Below are 21,777 nucleotides of genomic sequence, written 5' to 3' on the forward strand. Positions count from 1 at the left end.
CTCCCAGTGGCATAGGTCCCTGACTAGGCCCTACCGCCTAAATCTCCTGCTTGGGTCCCCCAGGTCAGTGATGCCCCAACTGACTGGAAAGTGTCCCTCCCTTTCCTTATATAGCGACAGTTGGAAGTTGGCAGTGGCAGTTGGTGCCACCTCCCCTGTTCTAGAAGGTTCCAGGAGCTTCCCTCATTCTAGCTATGGGCAGGCTGACAGGCTGGTATCGCAACATTGTTTAAGGGTTCCAGCAGCTCCTGGCTACTAGAGCGCGTCTACAAAGACCACGCTGCAGTAGCAAGGGTCAGTGGCAGCCATCTTAGGGGAAGAGAGCATGTGCACCTTAACATTGGGAAACAATGGGAAGGTGCCCAGAGACCTAAGGCCAACAAAAAGTAGGTGGGAAAAATGAGGCCAAGGCAAAAAAAATATGGAAGACCACCCTAGGGCTGGCAGGTCTAACACCAAGGTTTTAGATTGCTTATGTGTGGCATTTACATAATTTCAGTGCAATTATGAGTGAAATTAAACGTCTCTCGCAAACAGTATAATGTAACCCACATTTAGTAGTGGTGCAGCCCACAGCCTAGATCAAACACCAGTTGCTAGGAGTGGCAGAGTATCAATAAATTAAACAGATATTCCCTAACTTATCCAGCCTGCGCCTACCTGACTGGCAACCAATCAAATCAATGGCATCATGAGATCATGATTAATTGACAGAGTCCGTCCAGGCTCTCTGCCATGTGGGGCCCGAGGCCTACTACAGGATGCGAGCGGGCCCCAACGGGGATCTTCTCCCTGTATTGTTCCCCAATTAGGTCCCTCTTTTACTACAGTTTAGACTGACCCAGTCTTTGGTGTGCATTTAGAAGCTTCTTTTGCGGCTGGACATCCACATATGTTTGATACAATAGTTGAAGCAGGGGGCGCTTTTTTACATTAATAGGTTGGTGTGTGTTTTTTTGTTTTGCTCTTCAAATCTCTGAAGTTTGTTTGGCTTGAATTTCTGTGGTAGCAGGATATTTCCACCTCATAATATATTGAGATTCCTATACCTCTCATTGTATACTAACGCCATCTTGTGCCCTTTGAACAAAATGAGCTCAGTTTTTACGTGTCCGAGCAAAATGAGAAACTGGAACTACACGGTTTCATCACACTTCAGAACACAGTTATTTTGTGCGACTATCTCAGACGTTTCCATAATTCGGGAGAATTACAGGAAATGTGTTGTCTTAACGCGAGATGTGTGGCACTTGGCATGGTTGAAATGACTTGTATATTGCCACAGGTGACTATTAATGCAAACAAATAAAAAAACGCAGAAAGGTTCACCCTATTTGGGAAGCATAAAGTGCTGTGCTTCATTCTGTGACTTTTTTTCCTGAGTGAATTTTCAGTCAGCAATTTCTGAGGTATTAAGCTGTGTACATTGGCAATTGTTCAAAGAAAATTGATAAATCTTGATAAGCAACCAAAGTTCAGAAAGTTTCACATGTGTAGTGTGCGGCTGTACACGTTCTAGTGTTTCACCTTGCATAACACCCACACTAACACCCACCCATCACAGGCATCACCGGTCAGGTGACCCTGCTAATAAAAGGGTCCGGGTGCATGGGACCTGGGCCAGATACAAGTACCTTACAGCTGTGTCTGTGTGATTTATCAAGCAGCATGTGGACCTAGGGCCTACAACTCTACAATGGTGACAAGGGTCTGACCCCCATGCGTGCCGCCTTGCGCCTCCAATGCAGTGAAGAAGGGGGAGATATGGCTCCGTAAGCATGGATGCAGCTGCCTGTCTGGAGAAGTAATAACGTCGCTCCTGGAAGAGGGTGACCCTCTCCCCGTGAGAGGAGGTACCAGAGGCCCTCCTACACCTCGCCACGCATAGTACCACCTGCATAAGCTACCACCATCCCCCTAACGGGGGAGAAGTTCAAGGTAGCCCCTTGGCACGCAAGACCCCGTGTCCGCTCTCTGCGACCCACACCTCCCACCATTGGCGGCACCGCATCTGCTCCAAGAAGCACTAAGGAGCTCCTGCAAAAGTTGCTGTGGCCTAGGAAAAATAAGTGTAGCGCCACCTGGTTGTCAATGTGCCACATCACATACAAGCACCTTACAAGAATGTAAGCCAGCAGTGCCCCGCGACCACGACACTTGTTATGCAAAACCCCCCCATAGATTCATAAGCTGCAAACTGTGGCACCTCTACACCCACCGTCCTCAAGGGTGATGGAGGCTGTGAAGCACAGCCACTTTGGTCCTTAGAGAAAGGTATAGGAATATACAGATAAAATATAGCCTTCAATGAGTCCTATATTTGTCGGTGTACAGCCGGACACAAATTTAATTGGTGAGGTAAGTGTAATAAATGATCAAAAGAACAAACAAACAATACAGTGGGACACAATCCTGCATCTGATTTACAAGAAAATCACACAAAAGAAAAGATTTGTTTAGAGCAAACATGAAGTTCTTCAGGCATCAAGTGGACAGGAGCTTAGGTCAATGGTAATACATAAACAAGCTATCCCTGATAGTTAACACACTGGTAGGACACATTGGTTGACTGTGTGAAACTATACAAGTGGTCGACGGCGTTTCGATCCCTTTCAACATATATTGGGATCATCATCAGGTCTGTTGATATCACATGCCTGAATTGTAATTCTGCCTTGGTGAAATAAACACGTTGATTGGACATTTAAGGCAAGAACACGTTTGTTTCCTGGTATCGTAATCACACTTCAAGCTTGCGGGCGGACATTTCCGGGGTTAAATGAAGTCGCAACTGCACAGTGGCTGTGAGCTGCTTCCGTGAATGCGCGAGCGTGACTAGCAAGCTCGCACATTCACGGAAGCAGCTCACGCCCATTGTGCAGTCTCATGAGGCATTGCCCTACCAAGACGGTTGTACATTGGATAAATTTTTCCAGCAACCGCGACTTCATTTAACCCCGGAAATGTCCATATTATTGAAGCGACACCTTTTTTTACAGCAGCTTGACAGGGTTCAGCAGAGCGGGGGGGTCCCTTTGGCGCACACTACACAACAGGCAAAATCAAAATGAATAAAACCTGAGCAGCGCGCGAGCTTCTGTCGAGGAAGTCTAAATTCTCCATTCTTGTCTTTGTTTTCAGTGTGTGCCAGCTATCACATCGGGGCTTTAGCCTGTTGATCAAACAAGCTTTAGTTAAATGAAGCTCTTGTTAAGAGCGAGGGCCTGCCTAAAAGGTTCTGGCACAATGGCAAACATTTGAGAATTCCCTCTCAGGTGTATTAAAGGGAACACCTGGGAGGCCCATTAATCCCCTACCCCCGTGCAGGGAGTTATGGCATTTTTGGGGGGCGTTGGAGTAGACACAGGGTGCACAACAGAAAGAGAATCTTCTTCAACGAGGAAGGGCTGGCAAGCAGGCATTTGATGCGGTGACAGAGCAGCACTGGTACTCCGGGGCATAGGCAGCATTTATGCGGCAGCGGAAGAGGGACAGGGGTCCAGGAGTGGGAGGGTCCCACTGCACCCCAAACAGTGATCCCTTATACTACCGTCTAACAAGGGGGCCCGGAGCATCCTTGCTCCGCCACTGCTGCGACGTGACTTCCACAGCTAGAAAAGTCCTTGCCTATAGAGCAGTGACTCTCACAATTGTGCCCAAGATCAAACAGACAATGGCAGCCCCGTGCCCAGGAGAGAGGAGCGGATGCTTAGGTTGGGGGTGTGAAGATCCGCAGGCTGAGGGAGCGTAAGGCAGACACAAAGACTTAGACAGGGCGCGACGTTGATTCAGAAGGTCAGCTCTCTGATCATTAAATGGCTTTGCAGTCACTACAATGAGCTGTGAAGGGGCTCGCTTCATAATCAACACCCTAATGCACCGAATGATGGACATTAAACAGAGTAAAACATGAATCACCCGCCAGGAGGTCACAGCAGGGATGCCCAAAGTCATCTTTAAGTTTTGGGCAGAAGTTTGCAGAAAACGCCCTTTCGCCCTAATCAGATTCAGTTTTCTTATTTAAAATTCAGCCTTTCGGCTGTCATGTTCATTACAAGGAGGTACGGCTGAAGGCATACATTAAAAAACGTTTTGGCAGTTCAGAGGGGAAAAAAGAAGCAAAGAAAGAAAGAGGGGAACAAGGAAAAGAAAACAAGTGCGCAGCAGCAGGGGGAGGGGGCCTGCGCGATTCCTCTGTGGGAGCATGCAGCAAGGTGCGATGATTGTGACCGTATGGCGCCACCATATGGCGCCGCGAGCTCCCACAAGGGAATCGCCAGACGTGCACGCGTTGCCATTCCAAGCAATGCAACCCGTGCACGTTTTTGCCCCCAAAGCTATGCCAATGGCTAAAGGTCTCTTTCCTATGCAGAGTATGCGCGCTGCGTAGACGAGACCTAAAAATTAAGGTGAGTGCAGAGGGAAAGGAAGCATTAGCATAGCCAATGGGTTTCCCCTTTGGGACCTTTTAAGAGTTTAGCTAGAGCTATTGGCTATGCCAATGTGTTAAAGTTATGCTGTAGAGCAGTGTGGCTGCTGTTTCACATGTTGAAAAGTTATAATAAAAAATTGTTGGTTCCCCTGATCCACTACTGTGATCTATGCTTCACTTGTGCTATGCATTAGTGAAACATGGTATAAAGCTTACCATGCACTCACTGCACAACAAAACAAAACAAAACAATTAGCATGTCTCACACAGCTTTGTTTTGCATGTGAAACAAGCACAGCTTTTGAAAATACACTAGACCATTCAGTAAAATTTAAAAATATACCCGCAAAGTGCTCCAATATCATGTGTGACATTTCCAGCCAATTCTTCCCATCATGACTCCACCCCACTTCCTGCAATCACCCTCTAGCTCAGCTTGTGGGTTATCTGAGTACATTGTGTGCATTTCCAGTACTGGCTACAGGGGGGTAGGGAACCCTCCACTTAAGGAGCTTAAGTGAGGGCTTCCACTGGTTGCAATGGGCAGGTGAAACGGGTATCACTAAACAATAATTAATTGTTTATGGGCTTCCTGTGTCTGCAGATCTGGTGACAAAGTACTAATAAATAATACTGATATCATATGCAATAAATGATAGAGGAGTGTGGGAGGTTGGCAGACATGCCCAATTGTGGAAAGAGGGAAAGAAAAGGGATGACATCACAAAAATAGAGGAAACCACATAATGACAAATAGAAAAAGTAAGCATGAAAGAAAGGTATGGAAGAAAAGGCAATGATGAAAGAAAAAAGATGGGTAAATAATGAGGAAAGAAAGAATGGAAGGAAAATGAAGTATGAAAGGAAGGCATGGTAAAAGGAAATAAGGAAGAAAAATTGGAAGGTATGATTCAAGGACAAAAAGATGAATAGATGGAATGGTGAGGGTATGGTTGAAAGAGCACAAGGGTGTATAGGTTATAGCATAAATGAGTAGAATGGCAATAGGTGGATGTGTGAAAGGATTGATGTATATATGAATGGATGGATGATTAAAGGGTGGAGGTTACGCTCCTAAGGAGGGTAGGGTTTGTGTGCCTCATGTGCTTGGTCAGCACTTCCAAGTCTCCAAGATACATGCATGTTGTGTTGTCCAAATCCAGTTCTGTGAATTATGGAACTTATAGTCTTTGTTATTCTATTATAGAACAGGACGACAAGGCCCAGAATTCAAAAATGGAAAGTTGGATTAAAGTAGAACATCATGAATGGACTTGGGAAACTTGGCAACTATGCTCAATATGAACAGAGTTATGGTTCAAGTGGGTGATATTTGAATTTTATGGCTCCTTCCTTGATTGGCAACATCAGAAAACAAAGACTTTCCCTCCTGACTGCACCATGCCCTGACTGCGCATTTGTATTCCACCAGGCATTTTCCCAGTGGGTGTAGCCTTTGGCTGCTGGTTTTTATGGTCTGGCAATTACGTGAGTATCAACGGGAGAGGGGCTTTAGCTCCACCCAACATGTTTTCATTGGTCAGAAGTTGTCTGTTTCCACAAAAAAGTGCTGCCCTCTGGACAGCTCTGCTAATTTTATTTATCCAGCTGCCGAACTTGAACTTTAAGGGCCTGCAAATGACATTGTAATGCTACTAAAGTATCATAGATAACTTTTCTTTCTTGTTTTTCTCTGGCAGCAGCACAGATAGGAGGAAGGCAATAATTAAGCTACTTGGAGTTTTAGGTCTGACTCAACAGTGCAACTATAACCTGGTCTTTTACCCTGCCCCGATCCTAGTTTACAGTTCTTTGATTCAACATAATTACATATGCAGTCCCATGCTATCTACTTGTAATGCTCATTGCTTCATATTACCATACAACATTCCAAGCCAGACAGATGGCATTGCCAGTGCTTGTTTAGTACTGTCCCCTCTGTCACTTTCTCCAGCTGTTGGGGATTGTAATTGACAAAGAAGATTCTGATAACTCTTCTGACTAGGAGCATGGCGCTCTCTGCTGGCTAATACTGTTAACTACATTAGCCCGGCTTAATTCTGAGGAGAAGTTCTCTGGCCCGTAGACAGGGCTAGTCCCTCTTCCATCTTCATGTGGGCTCAGAGCTGCGTCGCACTGTAAAGACGTCACACCTGTCTTTCCAAGGATGCCTTTGCAGACTGAATTGTAGTTCAATAGTTCTCTTACGAGCCCGGGTTGAAATTTCATACAGTGGCGGCATGGGAGCCACCAGGGACGAAGAGCATGAACATGATTGCCGTGACGAGGAGGCAGGGGCTGAGGAGAACGGGCAGGGGCAGCCTGCGGTGAGTGAACCGCAGCCGGTGGTGAGGCTGGTGTGTGAATGGAGAAGATAAACGTGAGTACAGAGTGAGAAACAGTTCAGGTGTGTTGAGAGGTGTGAGGGGGGATGACAGCATGGGAGGAAGATGGACCAGGGAGTGAGAAAGGAACGAGAGGAGAGAGAGCAGCCGATGGGGTGTAACTTTGTGTAGACAAGAATGGTGTACGAGAGTCAAGGATAGGGAGGGGTGAAAAGAGAAGCTTCGCGGGGATGAAAGGATGGGTTGAATGAAAGATACCAAACAAGTAAAGGGTGCAGAACGAGAAAGTGATTGAAAAGTGGGCAGAAGTGAGGAGGGTGAATCTGAATGAAGAAACTACTGGCAAGTTTTGAGAGGAAGAAGGTAAGTGAAGGTTTGAGAGGAGGGAAGTGAGGGGAGATTAAAAGAAGACGAAAATAAGTAAGGGAAAGACGAAAAGAGAAATAGCAGGGCAAAGTCAGGCAAGTGGGCTCATTGTAGCTTGGAAAGCAAGCGAAAATTGAAGGGTTTCTGGAGAGTAAAAGGTAAAGCAGATGATGCAAATAGAAGAGAGAAGTAAGATGACAAAAAGCAGATCAAGGAGAAAGTAACTTATAAAGTTAGAAGAATGTCGGAAAGTTGGGAGACCAACACTACAACTTTTAAAGGCTTCATGTGTTTTAACCGACCAACTGTTCTGGACCGCCTCAGGAGGTTTGCTGGAGGATACTGAAAAAAGGGCGACAGTCACCAGTTTTATGAATTTCTGTCTAGGAGTAGGCAGTCCCTCTCAAAACCTAATAAACCAGTGTATCAGGCCCCACGGTGGTTTGATCTGATCTTTGGCTAATTGCCTTCTGCATAGATCAATCAATCAATCAATCATTCATGACACTTGTATAGCGCGCTACTCACCCGGAAGGGTCTCAAGGCGCTTGGGGAAGGGGTCCGCTACTGCTCGAACAGCCAGGTCTTGAGTTGTCTCCTGAAGGTGAGGTGGTCCTGGGTCAGCCGAAGGTGGATGGGGAGGGAGTTCCATGTCTTGGCCGCCAGGTAGGAGAAGGATCTGCCTCCGGCGGTGGCTCTTCGGATGCGTGGTACGGCGGCGAGGGCGAGGCTTGCAGACCGTAGCTGGCGGGTGGCCATGTGGAAGGTCAGGCGGTCGTTGAGGTGCTTGGGGCCCAGGTCGTGGAGAGACTTGTGTGCGTGGGTGAGGAGCCTGAACGTGATCCTCTTGTTGACGGGGAGCCAGTGCAGGTCCCTCAGGTGGCCAGAGATGTGGCTGCGTCGGGGGATGTCCAGGATGAGTCGGGCGGAGGCGTTCTGGATGCGTTGGAGTCTTCTCTGTAGCTTGGCTGTGGTTCCGGCGTAGAGGGTGTTTCCGTAGTCCAGTCGGCTGGTGACGAGGGCCTGGGTGACGGTCTTCCTGGTTTCGATCGGGATCCATCGGAAGATCTTGCGGAGGGTGTGGAAGCATGAAGAGGAGACAGCGTTGACTTGTCTGGTCATCGAGAGGGAGGAGTCCAGGATGAATCCCAGGTTGCGCGCGTGGTCTGTTGGCTTGGGGGCGGTGCCCAGGGCAGGGGGCCACCAGGAGTCGTCCCAGGCGGAGGGTGATGGTCCCAGGATGAGGACTTCCGTCTTGTCTCAGTTTCAGGCGGCTGTTCTTCATCCACTCGGCGACGTCTTTCATCCCTTCGTGGAGGCTGGTTCTGGCGGTGTCGGGGTCTCTGGTGAGGGAGAGGATCAGCTGGGTGTCGTCGGCGTAGGAGATGATGTTGAGGTTGTGTTGGCGTGCGATGGTGGCGAGAGGTCTCATGTAGACGTTGAAGAGGGTGGGGCTGAGTGATGATCCTTGCGGACAGGGAGCTCTTAATATGCACCCTTGTGATGCACACATGTGACCACCCTGCGAAAGCATTATAAACTAATCACAAGTAGTTTCAAGTTTCAAGTTTTTATTAATTTAGCACAGTTACTTAAAACCATTGCTATACGAAGTCTACTTTAGCACGAGTATAAAATTTAACTTTTAGCACATTTATCAAATAAAAACAAGGCTAAAGAACAATTTTCAAGGCTTAGAGACCAATATGCTTATTGAGGAGCAGCATTATAGTTGCCTATGTGAGCGTTTTGCTATGTTTGGCCGGATAAAATAGTTAAGACAGAGAGTACTGGGCCAAAGGACGGAAAAAGTCTGTAATGAATCTTTGAGGGGGAGGGGGAGGAAGCATGGCAACCAAGGGAGGTAATAGAAGATTGTCCAAAAGTCTCACAAATTTTCCAAACCTAGCAAGGACTTGAATGTCAGTAGATGTAAAACACAAGGCCGAGGCCTCCCAGCACGTCCTGGCGCCCCATTTTAAGAACAAGGGTTTCAAAAGGGACCTTCTGGGGGCTGCTAGTGCCGGGCAGCAGCACAGGAGATGCAGCCATGATTCTGAGTGGTATTTACACAGCCCTCGCTTGTTGGGGCCCATTTGTTGAAGGCCGTCGAGCGCAGGCCTAGAAGTCGCATAAACATTATGTTCTTCCGAGCCACTTTGCTTAAGTTTTCCTGGCAGTATGCTTGTGGACGCCCAAGAAGATACGAAGAGTTCAAGGGGAGCAGAATGGTTGATGTCTTTAGAGCCTGCAGATCCATGAACTGAGAAATAAGTTTGACTTGCTCATTGATGGTGCTTTTCCAGGCCGAGTATGGGATAGTTACTGAGGGAAGAGATGACTCGTCAATCTCTAACACTCTTATGGCCTTTATAATCTGGGTATTCCAGGGATTGCCAGGGCTAGGCAGGATTCCTTTTAGCTGGAATTTAAGAGTGTTATCACCTGCTTTTAGGGTCCTAATAAAATATTTCAGAATGTCGGCCTTGCAGTGAAGAGATTGCCTTTGTAGGCCCAGCTCCAATCGTAGTCTTGCCCGCTGAATAAAACTTGGCAGATGGAAAAGTTTTTTGTAGGTGGAGATTTGGGCGAGCTGAAGACTGGAGGAGCATGCTCCAGGAAAGGCCTGGTGTCCGTAAGTTAATGCAGGAAGTAGAGTAGCTTTAGCCACCTTCAGGATGGCTTCTGCAGAGGGGCTGCTCAGAGTTTGGTTCAGCCGGGTCAGGGAGTATGTGATTGTGCCTGCTCTCTTTTGCAAAGCGGATAGGTGAGCTGTAGGCCTGGACGTCTCGTTGAACCAGACTCCCAAGTAATTGTATTTTACTGTTGTGTTAATCCTGGCGGGCCCGATGTTCCATGCCAGCCTTTTCTTGTTCTTACATCTGCCAAATAACAGTACCTTCGTCTTTGCCTGGTTGATTTTCAGGGCATTGGCGGAGTTATATGTATGAAGCATACTTAATGCCCGTTGGAGACCCGATTTTGCTTGGTCCATTATTACAATATCGTCTGCATATTGTAATAGGTGAAGATGCTTTTTAGCGGGTCCCAGTTTTGGCGGGAGAAGATTACTATTCTCCAAGAATGTACCGAGGTCGGCTGTGTAGAGATTGAACAACAGCGGGGCAAGAACACAGCCTTGCTTTAGCCCATCTTCGACGGCAGTTCTTGAAGAAAGTGTCTTTGGGCTGGTTTTAATTCGCACCCACGTGTTCTTATGCAGGGAAATTAGTGCACCTAGTAGGTCATGCGGAATCCTCCATTTGTTCAGCTTCCTCCACAAGATGTTCCGGGACACCTTATCAAAAGCCGCGCTGTAGTCTATAAAGCAGCAATATAATGGAAGATGTTTTTTTGTGCTGCTTTTTGACTCAGCGATTGACTCAGAGCGGCTAGAGTAATGATGTTGTCTATTGTGGAGGCCGATGCCCGGAACCCAGTTTGGTAGTATGGTATTATGTTATTTTCTTCGACCCATTTTTCAAGCAACCGAAGAAGACATTGAGCGTATACCTTTGCCTCCAGGTCTAATAGGGCAATGAGGCGGTAGTTTACCGGTGACGCAGGGTCACCTTTCTTGAATATGGGGCTTAGAGTCGGACCTAACCAAGAGTCTGGGAGCTGGCCTGTCGCGAAAACGTTGTTAAATAGGGGAGTCAGAAGGTCCGCCCACTCTTCTGGGGCGCATTTAAATAACCCGGCTGGGAGACCATTGGGCCCTGGAGCTCCGTCTTTTTTCATGGCTCGCAGATACTTGGTGACCTCGGCTGCAGTGGTCAGTTCGAAAGTTTCTATTTGAATGGAAGCAGCACGATCTCTTAGTTCTATCACCGCGGGGTCGCCAGGGTCACTGCGATAAAGATCGGACACATGCAGGGCCCAGGATTTTTCACAGACTGCATTTCCTCTCATCTTGTTGGTGGAGCGGAGTTTGTTCATATAATTCCAAAACTGGGGCTGCCTTTTGCTCTTGAGAAGGTCGAAAATATTTACCCACTGAGACTGTTCTTTGAGTCTCGTGGTCTCCCATGGGGATTTCTTGTAGGTCGTCCGCAGCAATGCCACCTTTTTGGCGGCGTGCACGGTTCCAATCAGTTTGTGCTGGCGGACGGCCTTCCTGAGGGTCTTTCTTTGGGAGGCTAACAATGGGTCATGGGTTTGCTTTGGATGTGGCCCGAACGTTCTATGGTGGACTACGGGCCCTGCCAGGAGATCCTGTAGCTTCGCAATAGAGTTATCCCACCGGTGGTGTGATTCTGTCGGGGCACTATGTCTGAAGTTACGCGTTTCGCCCTTGAGCCAGGTTCCCACCTTGGCGGATCCCCGTGAGTCCCATTTGATTCTTCTAACCATAGTGTGCAATTCAGCTTGCGTTGAATGCCCCACATCTGTCGTTTCGAGGGCCACTTGCAGGTCCAGTGTGGCCACTATGGGGTTATGGTCACTCTCCAAACGATAGGGAATTTCCATCCTGGCCAGACGATTACCCAGAAGCGGGGAAAGAAAGATGTAATCAATGGTTGAGATTCTCCTGAATGTTGGCAAGAAATGAGCGTCCGGGTGCAGTTCCAGCGAGATTTGCTGAGCCGAGCGGAAGTTATGGGTTGTTAAAAAAGTGATCATCGCTTCTTGCTCTTTATTTTTCCTTGCTAAGAGGCCGTTGGATGCGAGGTCTTTGATGTTGAAGTCTCCTAGTAGCAGTACCTCCGTGGATGCAAATTCCGCTAAAAGGTCTTCCAGTTGTTTTATCATCAGATCCGTTGCAGTTGAATTTGCGGTTTTTGCTGTATTATGATAAATGTTAATTAGGAGGATAGAGCGTGCCCTGCCTGAAAAAGACAGACCGGTAATCAGAACCGCCTGCCCTGCCGTCAGGTTCTGAGTGACAGGTGTGGCCGTTAACTTGCACCTGTGACTGATGAAAATGGAGAGGCCCCCTGAGGGTCTTCCGTGAGAATTGACCTTAGCGGCCGATTGAAAAAGTTCATGATAGCCAAGCAGAGGCGATGGGGATAGAGACCAGGTCTCCTGAAAACAAATTATGTCGCTTTTGTTCAGGAATTCAAGGGCTGATTTTGAAGCAAGGGTTGACTTTAGCCCGCTCGTGTTCCAAGATGTGATAGTTAGTTTGGAATTAGGCCAGTTGGTGTTCTTGTTAGGAGGATCGCTGTTGCTGGGCAAAGTTGATTGACGACTCTGGGACTAAGTCTCCGTAGCGCATGTCGTTGACATGGGGGACAGGGCAGTTAAATTTGCAGCTTATCATACGTTGATTTTTATAGCATGCAATGTTTAGGAGATTGTCAGCTTTCGATGCTTCTGGAAGCCAGGCATGGGTTGCGCCCCGGGACCCCTTCAGTACGCTGGTGAGCTGTTTCGCAGGGGCCTGTGGGAGAAGGACGTGGGGGTATTTTTGTTGGGTGGGAACCCACATTTCAATGCCCCAGTTTTCAAATTGGTTGGCTTCCTTAAAAATTGCATTCCTAATGGATTCCTGGGACCACATTGTAATGGTGGCCTCTGAGCCCCCTCTCCCTGGTATTGTGGAGAACTTGACTGATGTAAGGTTTGAGGAGGTGATCCCGGCCAGTGCTGGAATGCAGTTGAATAGGCGGAGGAGATTGCGTCTGTTAAGAGTATCATGCTTGTAGTGTGGATAAAATACTAGTTCTGCTCTCTTTTCCGGGCTCTGGTGATCCTGACTCCTGGCTGTTCCAGGTAAAGGAGCTGTCGCCATCAGGAGTTGGAAGCGTGCTTCAGGTGGGTAAATAGACCCCCCCCCCCGATTGACTTGTCATTCTCGAAACTTGTGACACTTGAGGCAAAGAGTAACTCTGCGGCTGTGGATGGAAGTCCCAACAGGCTTTAGTTAGGTCTTCTAATTGATAGGGGGCACTGCGGTCTGTGGCAATGCCCACTATTGGGCTGTGAAGATCCGTGTTCATGATTTCTGCCATTCCCTGGGGTTGAGGTGAACTATTCCGGTTTTCCATAATTGCTTCAGTGATCTGTACAGGGTTATTCTGGTTCCCAGCGCTGTGGTCTTTGGTACTTATTCCTGTAGATTTGTTTGGCAGTAATACATTTACTGTGGTGAGGTGTGTGCTTCTGAGGCTCTTGTGATCCCGGAACTGCCCAGGGTTGGTGACCCGGGCTGTTCGCTGATGACCATTGAGCCAGCGGGGGACTTACTTTTCTCGATGTTTTTTATTTTGGGGTTTACAGGTGGTTTGAAAATGGGGAAGTAGGGGAGACCCCTTGATTTATTAACTGGTAGACTGAGTGCCGCTAACCCTTCGAGCCCCGATCTTCTTTTCAATAAGCGTTGTTTTTTAGATTGTTTTTTAAGTTTTTTCCTTTCCCGCCTTGACAGTGAGGTTTTCGTTGGAGGCTTAGAAACTCTGTGAGTCAGGCCCGTATGGGTGCTGTCGGAGCGATCTGATCGCGTGGTTGATACTTGCGTCGATGTGGTTTCGTTGAGTTCCAAGCCCGCTTGGAGCGGGCCGGGGCTGGTCCCTAATGAAAGGCTGGCCGAACTTTTAATAGCTTTGTCGGCACAAGGGGGTGTATTTTTTCTCACAGGGCATGGGCCGGCTAGTGAGGCGGAGCGTAAAGGGTCTTCGAGGATAGATGGAGTTTGAAACTTTTGCATGGGCATAGGCTGAGATGTTCCTTGTCTGCTGCTGTGGCACTCAACGCTGTTCAAGATTGCGCCCATGATTTCGGGGAGGGACGAGAGTTTGTTGATTATTGGGCTACAGGGACAAGAATTTCGATTGCCCATTGTCCCCGCCAGGCCTTCGAGGGTGCATATCCTGGAGCCCAGATCTGACAGTGTTGATGCCAGAGTTTGCATTAGATCGATCTGCAGCTCCATTTTCTGCGACTGCCATAGCGTGGCCTTGGGAATCGCGTCTTGTTTGGCATGGAGGGATGTCAGTGAGACCGAAATAGAGTTTATGGGGTCCGACAGAGTGAACACGGATGATTCCTGGTCCTCTGGAGGGTTTCTGAAGAAGTTTGAGGAAGGACTTAAGCCTGGTGAGTGGGCGAGTGATTCCTCAATTCGACTTTCTAGGGAGGCCAGGAATCGGTTGGATAGTTTGTGAGATAATGAGAGGCCTTCATTTTTTGGGCTCTTGTTTGAAGGTAGGGGGACGTTCCGGCTAGTTGAAGGGGCCCCTGAGCATGCACTTGGACTGGGTTGTAATCGAGCCTTCGATGTTAAGTCTGCAATATAACAGTTGTCAGTGTATTCAGATGGTGAAAACAGAACACTGCCATGGACTTGGGCTTGGACTTCTAGCTTAGTCGCGTTGTTTAAAGTCGTGATGTTTGTGGAGTCTGAGCTGAGGGCTGGTAAGGATGGATTTCCTGGAGCTGCAGAGAAGGCGCTCAGTGAGAGAAGAGAGCTGTCATGAGTCGTGACGGCAACCTCCTGGGAGAGGATGAGCAGCTGATGTGTCTTGTGAAATGACTCATGGAGTGTCTCATGTGTGATGGAAGATTCGGGTGAGGGTAGAGAGGGTTTCTCCGGGGTTGAGTTTTTAACGTAGGCAAGTCCGGGGGAGCGGTGGTTATCAGTCTGGACATCAGCTTTTAAGTCTGTATCCTGCTGAGATGATTGGGTAGAGGAGAAGCCCTTTTGGACAGGGGTTTTAATAAAAAAGTCGCTAATCCGAGGTTGCGATTGCGCTTGCGAAGATAGGCCGCCTGTGTTTGACATCTCGTCTTTAGGTGGTGGCGACTCCTGCTGGACCCCTCCAGGGGAGGCGGAGCGGAGGGTAGTACCCTTCCTCCGTGGGAGTCTTCTAAGTTGCTTGGGGTTTTCCATGGCGGTCCCCCGAGGTGTTAATCGCCGGTTTAGGGGGGGGGCTGCACTCCTCCTAACCTGTCAGGAGTGGTAAGTGCACGGAGATTTAGGAAGAGAGCCAGAGAACAGGCACCAGGGCAGGGCTTCTCACCTGTTAACTGGTGGCCCCCCTCGACCCCCTCGGGCTTGGCGACTTGGTAGTGGCTTGGTGGCGGCTTGATGACGGTGTGGCGACTCCCCTTAACGCCGGGTCTTGCGCTTCCGGAACGTTCTGCGGGTTTGTCCAGTGGGCGTTAGACTTGGAGCTTTGCTGTGCTCCCTTTGGGCTACTGGAGGGCGGGAAACGGGTAGCAGAATGAGTGATTGAGTGCCGGGAAGGGGTTGGGCGGCAGCGTGATGGCGGGTGGTGGAAGGTGGTAGAAGGGTGGACTTGTGAGTGGCTCACCTCACCTCAGCTCACCTCAGCTGCCGAAGCCCGCACGCACCACGCACCTGCCGCGGCTCACAGCAGCTCTCTGCTCTCAATGTGCGGGGAATACCACTCCTCCTCCGCCTTGTGCCTGCCTTGCGCCTTCAATGTTCCTTCAAGTGCTCCTCACCTCAAAGTTCTTTATGATCTTTTGTGATCTTGTATGATCTTTGTGATCCCCGTGTTCCGGTGGGCAGCTCTGCGCTGTACTTTACTCTGCAGATGGGGCCGAAACCAAGCTGGGGCCGGGACCTGGGGCTGGGCTGTGCTGTGGGAGGAATAGTCCGCTTCTGCCTTCTGCCCGCCCTTTCTCTCGGCGTTCGCGGCTCGCTTGGCAGGGGGAGGCGCAGGCTCCCGCCGAGCCGTTTGTTCCGTGATCCCTCGGTGGCGACGGCACCTCGGCTTAGCTGCTCTGGGTGAAGCCCCCCCGCTGTGTGGAAATTGCGGGGGGGGGGGGGGGGGGCGGGGGTAGCAGGATGGGAGCTAAGAGTCGGAATCGATGCCGGTGAGCCGAGACAAGAGCAGCCGGTGTCTCCCTCGCGTCCTCCTCGCAGACTCAGGATCGGCGTGAAAATAAGTCCAGCAGGGGGAATTGGGAGCACACAAAGTCAGCAGATCCCAAGCCTCAATATGTATGTAACAGCACTCACCCTCAGTCAAAATGTCGCCAAAAATGTTCCCGCGGCTCCTGCCGCTACAGGGTGACTCACGGTGGCTCCCGCCGCGACCGGGCCTTTCCCGAATTTTATTCGCGGCTAAAATGCTTTTTGTTTGGAGCGGCTGTAAACCGTGCCGCTCAGACCTGGTGCCGCTGGGGAAACATCATTTACCACGAAGGCATTACAACTACTAACGTTTACCACGTGACACTTACCACGCAGGGTGCCTTCCACGCAGGGTGCCTTCCACGACGTCTTTACCACGGGCTGGGGGGAGACGTGGTATTCCTTCAAGTCGTTCTGCGTGGGCTTGGGGGGCAGAGGGGGGGGGGGCTCGGGGGGGGGCTGGGGGGGGTCTCCCCCCCCCAAAAATAACAAGCAGGTTACTTTAAAAAAAAAACGAACATAAATTTAAAAGAAAAAGGAAAGAGCCTCCCCCAAAGACGTGCCGTGTACGTCAAAAAAGCAGTCCTTTTTTTATTTTGGTATACGTGTTTTGACGCTTGTTTCAATGGAGGATGGAAGTAAGGGCTCGTAGAGAAAGACGTGCAGGTAAGACGTTTCTAGGCGTAGTAAAATCCTACGTTGTAAATACCAGCGTGGTAAAGCCACTTGCGATGTAAAATTCGCGTGGTAAAGCCATGCGTGGTAATTGAAATCGTGGTATAATCATATATTCGTGCCGCTGCTGTAAGGACCTCGATGCCCTTCCTATCCTTCCCTGCCCTGCCCTATCCTACTCCACGGGTAGCAGGGGAGCAGGGGACGGGGGGAAGACACCAGCCAAGAGGACGCTTCACCCGAGCTGCAAAGGGGGAGAAGCGAGGGGAGAAGCGAGGTGATTGAAGCTGGTCAAGAGCCTCCCGGCGTCCTCTCGCTCTCGTCAGTCCGCAGCACAGCACTCCGGAATCTACTGCTTCTGCCTTCCCTAATCACAAGTAAGAGATGGAAGGTAGCCATTACCCAGCAGTGGATCACACTAACAGACACTACCAAGACTAAAGATAGTATGACCTATTGGAGAGCCGTATCAAACATGAGATCTCTAGATCAGGTTGGCACATCCCTCAGTTGCCATATAAAAGATGAGGAATGGGTGGCATATTTTGATAATATCTATGAAGATAACGACTCTAATTGTGGACAGTTAGCCCATAAGTATCCACCCCCATTTGTATCTGTCTCCTTGCAGGAAGTTATGCTTGCTATTCAGGAGAGTGTGGGGGTCAAAGCACCAGTGCCGTATGGTGTTCTCATTGACATAATTAATTGTAATATGAACCTTTGGACCCCACTGTTGATTAACATCTATAATAGCTTGAGTCACAATTACAACCTCCCAGGTTACCTCAGTCATCGTCCCAGTTTTCAAGAAAAGGAGCCGTTCTGAACTTAAATGCTACCACCCTATCTCATTGATTGACATCCCCGCCAAACTTCTTAGCAGAGTCCTATACAATAGAATATTGGAGTGTGTTAATGACAACACCATTTTGGCTTCTGCCATGGCATTGGCATGGTAGAACAAAGTCTCAAACTACAATTAATTATTGGGAAATATTCTGTGGCAAAATAGTCTACATTACACCGTACTTTATGGACTTGTTGATGACCTTCGACTATGTCAACCGGTAGAAGCTGTGGCAACTCCGCATCGAGTTTGGAACGGATTCGACACCTGTTACTTCATAAATATCTTTACACAGAGGTGCAAAAGCCTGAGGTAGGTTTGATAACAATAGGGAACTGTCACATGAATTTAGCACAGGAAGGAGGGGGACCCACTTGGCTGTGTGCTTGCTCCGCTACTATTCATTTTGCGCATAAATAGCCTTATCGCAGAGCTCACTAAGGGTGCCTTAAAGTACCAATAATAAATGGCATCCCCCTTCCCGCGTTACTCTATGCAGATCATGCTGTTTTAATTCATCGCACTTCCAGACCCCTGCGTCTAGTCCATTCATTTGCGCATTTTATGCCGAACTTGACTTGTTGGCTAATGTTGCCAAATCTTTTATAATGTCTTGTATCCCGAAGAGCAGGCGATTTTCATCTATCACAGTAGGTTTGAATACTTTTTTAAGTACTAGCACTTTCTCTTACTTGGGGGTCACCTTTAGTTCCACTGGCTCATGGTCTCCCCATATTCCACAGACCAGGGCTAAGCTATCGAGAGCAGTAGGCTTAATCCTCAGTTACGCATCTCCACCAGGGAGTAGGGCGCTCTTATCGCTGCTACAAATATTTTCTGCCCAGTGTGTAACTATTGCAATTCACGGGGCAGAAATCTGGGGAATTGATGACCCAAAGACAAACTATGTTGTAGGAGAATTTTGACAGTCCCTGTATCGACTCCCCATTTTATTTGCCACAAGGAGTTGGGCCTAACTTATTTAAGTGACCGAATTCACACCCGCCCACCCCTTTTGTGGCTATCCATTTGAGCATGAAAAAAGGCTAATTTACAAGGAATATAATCTCTGATTGCTTGGCCTGTGACAAAGGACCTTCCATCCCATGGTTGGCGTATGTGAAAAAAATATTTGTAAGGGATTGGTCTAACTAACACAACATCTTCTCTGATATAGTGCCACATGCTGCTCTAGGCAGGACGCAAGCGCAAGCCTTATTGATAGAACAGTTTGAAGCCGAGAAGTTAAGTGCAGAGGTCTTGAAACCTAATGTTATCTGCACTTCAATCCTGGAGTCTTTCTCTCCAGTTGCTTGTAGAATATCAGTGGGAGCTGGGAGCACTCCCTATTATTTCACTTTAGAGCTGTTACAATGAAATACCCCCTATGTTTTCTGCTTCAGTACCAACATAAGCTTGACTCCAAAGTATGCCCATGTAAAAATTTGTCTAAACAATCGATGGTCCATTTTCACTTTTTCTGTGATTATTACAAATGTTATACCAAAAAGGATTTAGTACCTCTTTTGTGGCTTATACATTTTCGAAATTGCTTCCAGGCCTTCCGCTTTTTACAAGAATTTTCAGATGATGAAATTTTCCATTGTGTAAATGTGTTTATTAGAACAGCAGTACGTTCTAAGAGGACTGTGCACTTTGATTAGTCATGCATGATGGACCTTTTAACCATTTGTTTTTTGGGCTGATTTTATGTATTTTACCTGTGTTTTTATCGACATGATGGGTCATATGGCTCTTTTTCAGCCGAATAAAGTTGATTCTGATCCTGAAATGAGAAGAGGAGTGGAAAAGATATGAAAACAGACAAGTGAGTGAAGGGAGGTTGGTTAAAGCCAGGTAGGCAAGAAAACGATGGGAAGAAAATATGTGCAAGGAGATGTGGGGATGAGATGAAAGGAAAGAAGTAATAATGGGAAATAACGAATGCGGAATGGTAAAAGGCGGAGAGCGTGTCAAGTTTTAATGATCAATGTGACTTTGTGTTGAGAGAGGATAAAAGGGGGGTCACGCAAGAGGAAGTTCAAGGTAGGGAGGCAGAAGACCTGAATAAGAGTACCGGGTGGGACATGTGGAAAAATAGAGATGACGAGTGATAGAAGAAGTGATTGGTGACAGATAATTAATTATTACAAGAAATAAGGTGAGTTGCGAATGTGAAAAGAGTAGAGTGGGAAAGCATGTGAAAGGCGAGTGGAATTTATCCAAGGAAATGGGGAAAAGTGACATTCAATTTTGATAGCTTCCAGCATGGTACTCTTCTCCCCGCCCCCCCCCCCCCCATTTTAATTTGACCTACAATTCCAATTGGAATGTTATTGTTCGGCCAAGTTAGAAGACTGCAGTCAGTAAACCTCTTAATAACACGTGCTGTCAATTATATATTGTTTTGTGATTCACTGCACCCTAAAGCTATGAAGATGAAATTGTTTTTGTGTAGACTCTTGATACATAGCTAATGACCACAGTTCATTCAACTTGTTTTTAGATGCCAAACCCGGAGGGAGTTTGCTTGTAATTGCTATCCTTCTCCAAGTCTCATTAGCTATTTAGGCCCCCTTGTTCTTGGCAGGACCAGTTACCTTTGTTTGTGTTCAGTGGCATTGGCATAATGCAGGTATTCTATAGCAAGTGCTTCCTCATGAAAGTGAGACTATCCTGAAGCCCAAAGTCTGATCGGCGGCGTCCTTTTTATCTGTCCTTTACTGTCATTTGTCGGACCACTGGAATTACACAGCATGGGAGGACCAAATTTTATGACAGTTTACTAAATTATGTGGCTAGAGAAGGCAAATTGTGCAGTGTAATGCAAAACACTTGATCAAAGAATTATGTCATTATTTTATCGTTTTCACACGTTAACACCGTGGGCTAAGTTTCACCCACCCCATTAGTACCATTCTGACACCCAAATACAGCAATAGGCAACAGAAAGATGACCAGTCAACCTTTGTGAGGGCATTCCCCCTGCGCTTCAACCCGTGTTGCTACATTTTTAATAACTTTTGATCTAGAAAATGTTTTTTGTTGTTAAAATCTGCAGCTTATGCAGCATATTTTGGATTATGTGTCAATGTGATATATCCATAATTATGCAAAAACACTACATCTGCAAAATCGCTTAATTCTAGCAGCCCTGGTCATACCTAATGTAGTTTCTGTCTAACATTGCTCGTTTCTGTGTTCCCAGTGTTTGTGTCTTGTGTGTTCTTTGTCTTGATTTTCCAGTGTTTGTATCTGCATCTCTTAAACCAGGTCTGTATGGCTTACGATCTCAGTCTGCCTGTCTGACCCAGATTATGTTTAAGTCTCTGCCTCGTGGTTCCCTCCCTCCTGTCCTGTTCTTGTTAGCCTCCTGTGTCTTTTGGTTCCTTTGTGCAAGCCCCAGTTCCGTGTTTCTCGGTTCTCTTGTCCCTGTCTACGGAAACTTTGGTCAACACCATATCAGGGTGGTTATCCATTGCTGTCGAGGCTCAAGCCTTGCTAATCGCCAAAGCTTATGCTTCCAAGAGGCTGGCTGTCCATTAATGTTTGATAAAACAATAAACTTATTTTCCATTGAGTTTGCCTGGTCTGGAGATGTGTGCCTATGAAGTTCTTCACTTTACCTTGTCACCCTCTGTAGGTCTGCTTTGCTAAATTTTACTTTACTCACTAAAGTGTAGGAAGTGGCTACGTTTTCCATTTAACAAGTTTAAACTAGCCACCACTTAATTATCTTCTGCTTGCAAGGTGACTACCCTCAGTGTTGACCAGATTTATGCAGTTCATACATTTTGTAGACACCTTCTTAGAAAAATCAAATGAGCTGTACCCATATTTGCCCTTTCTACGTTAGATGTGCACTAGGGCGGTTTGTCAATTTATGAGTGTATTTCAACAGCCACTATTATTGTATAACACACTTAACAAATCAGTCACCAATTGGCACTTAGATTATTGCCCTTCTTAAAAATATGCCTTTTGATTAGCCATATAGTATGTGGTACTGCTGTTTCATGAAAAAAAGTAATTTAAGTTTTGATAACTCTTTGCTCTGTATGTAATGGATCTAATTAACTGAAATAACAGGTCTGATTGATAAAACTGAAGCTATTCTAGGGATATAATCTCTTGGTTTGATTTACCACTGATGTTGTATTCTCTGTTTTTAAGATGGGGCAAGTGACAGTAACGCTGATTCATGTTTTTCTTGATTGAAATTGAAACGCACAGGAGCGCTCCTCACACTCACATACTCCCTCTGGGTGCAAACGTCATCTAC

At 47.4% G+C, this 21,777-nt stretch overlaps 1 protein-coding gene across 1 annotated transcript in view; it reads left to right on the forward strand.

Moving 5' to 3' along the window:
- Positions 1-6,547: 6,547 nt before the first annotated feature.
- The window catches only part of DNTTIP1 (deoxynucleotidyltransferase terminal interacting protein 1), a 56,757-nt gene continuing 41,527 nt past the window's right edge, over positions 6,548-21,777 (forward strand). Inside the window, exon 1 of the mRNA XM_078651892.1 lies at positions 6,548-6,759. Coding sequence (XP_078508018.1) covers positions 6,673-6,759 — 87 coding nt within the window. The 5' untranslated portion in view covers positions 6,548-6,672. The remainder of the gene's footprint in view (positions 6,760-21,777) is intronic.

Source organism: Lissotriton helveticus, chromosome 7 (genome assembly GCF_964261635.1).
Source record: "Lissotriton helveticus chromosome 7, aLisHel1.1, whole genome shotgun sequence".
Taxonomy (NCBI): Eukaryota; Metazoa; Chordata; class Amphibia; order Caudata; family Salamandridae; genus Lissotriton; species Lissotriton helveticus.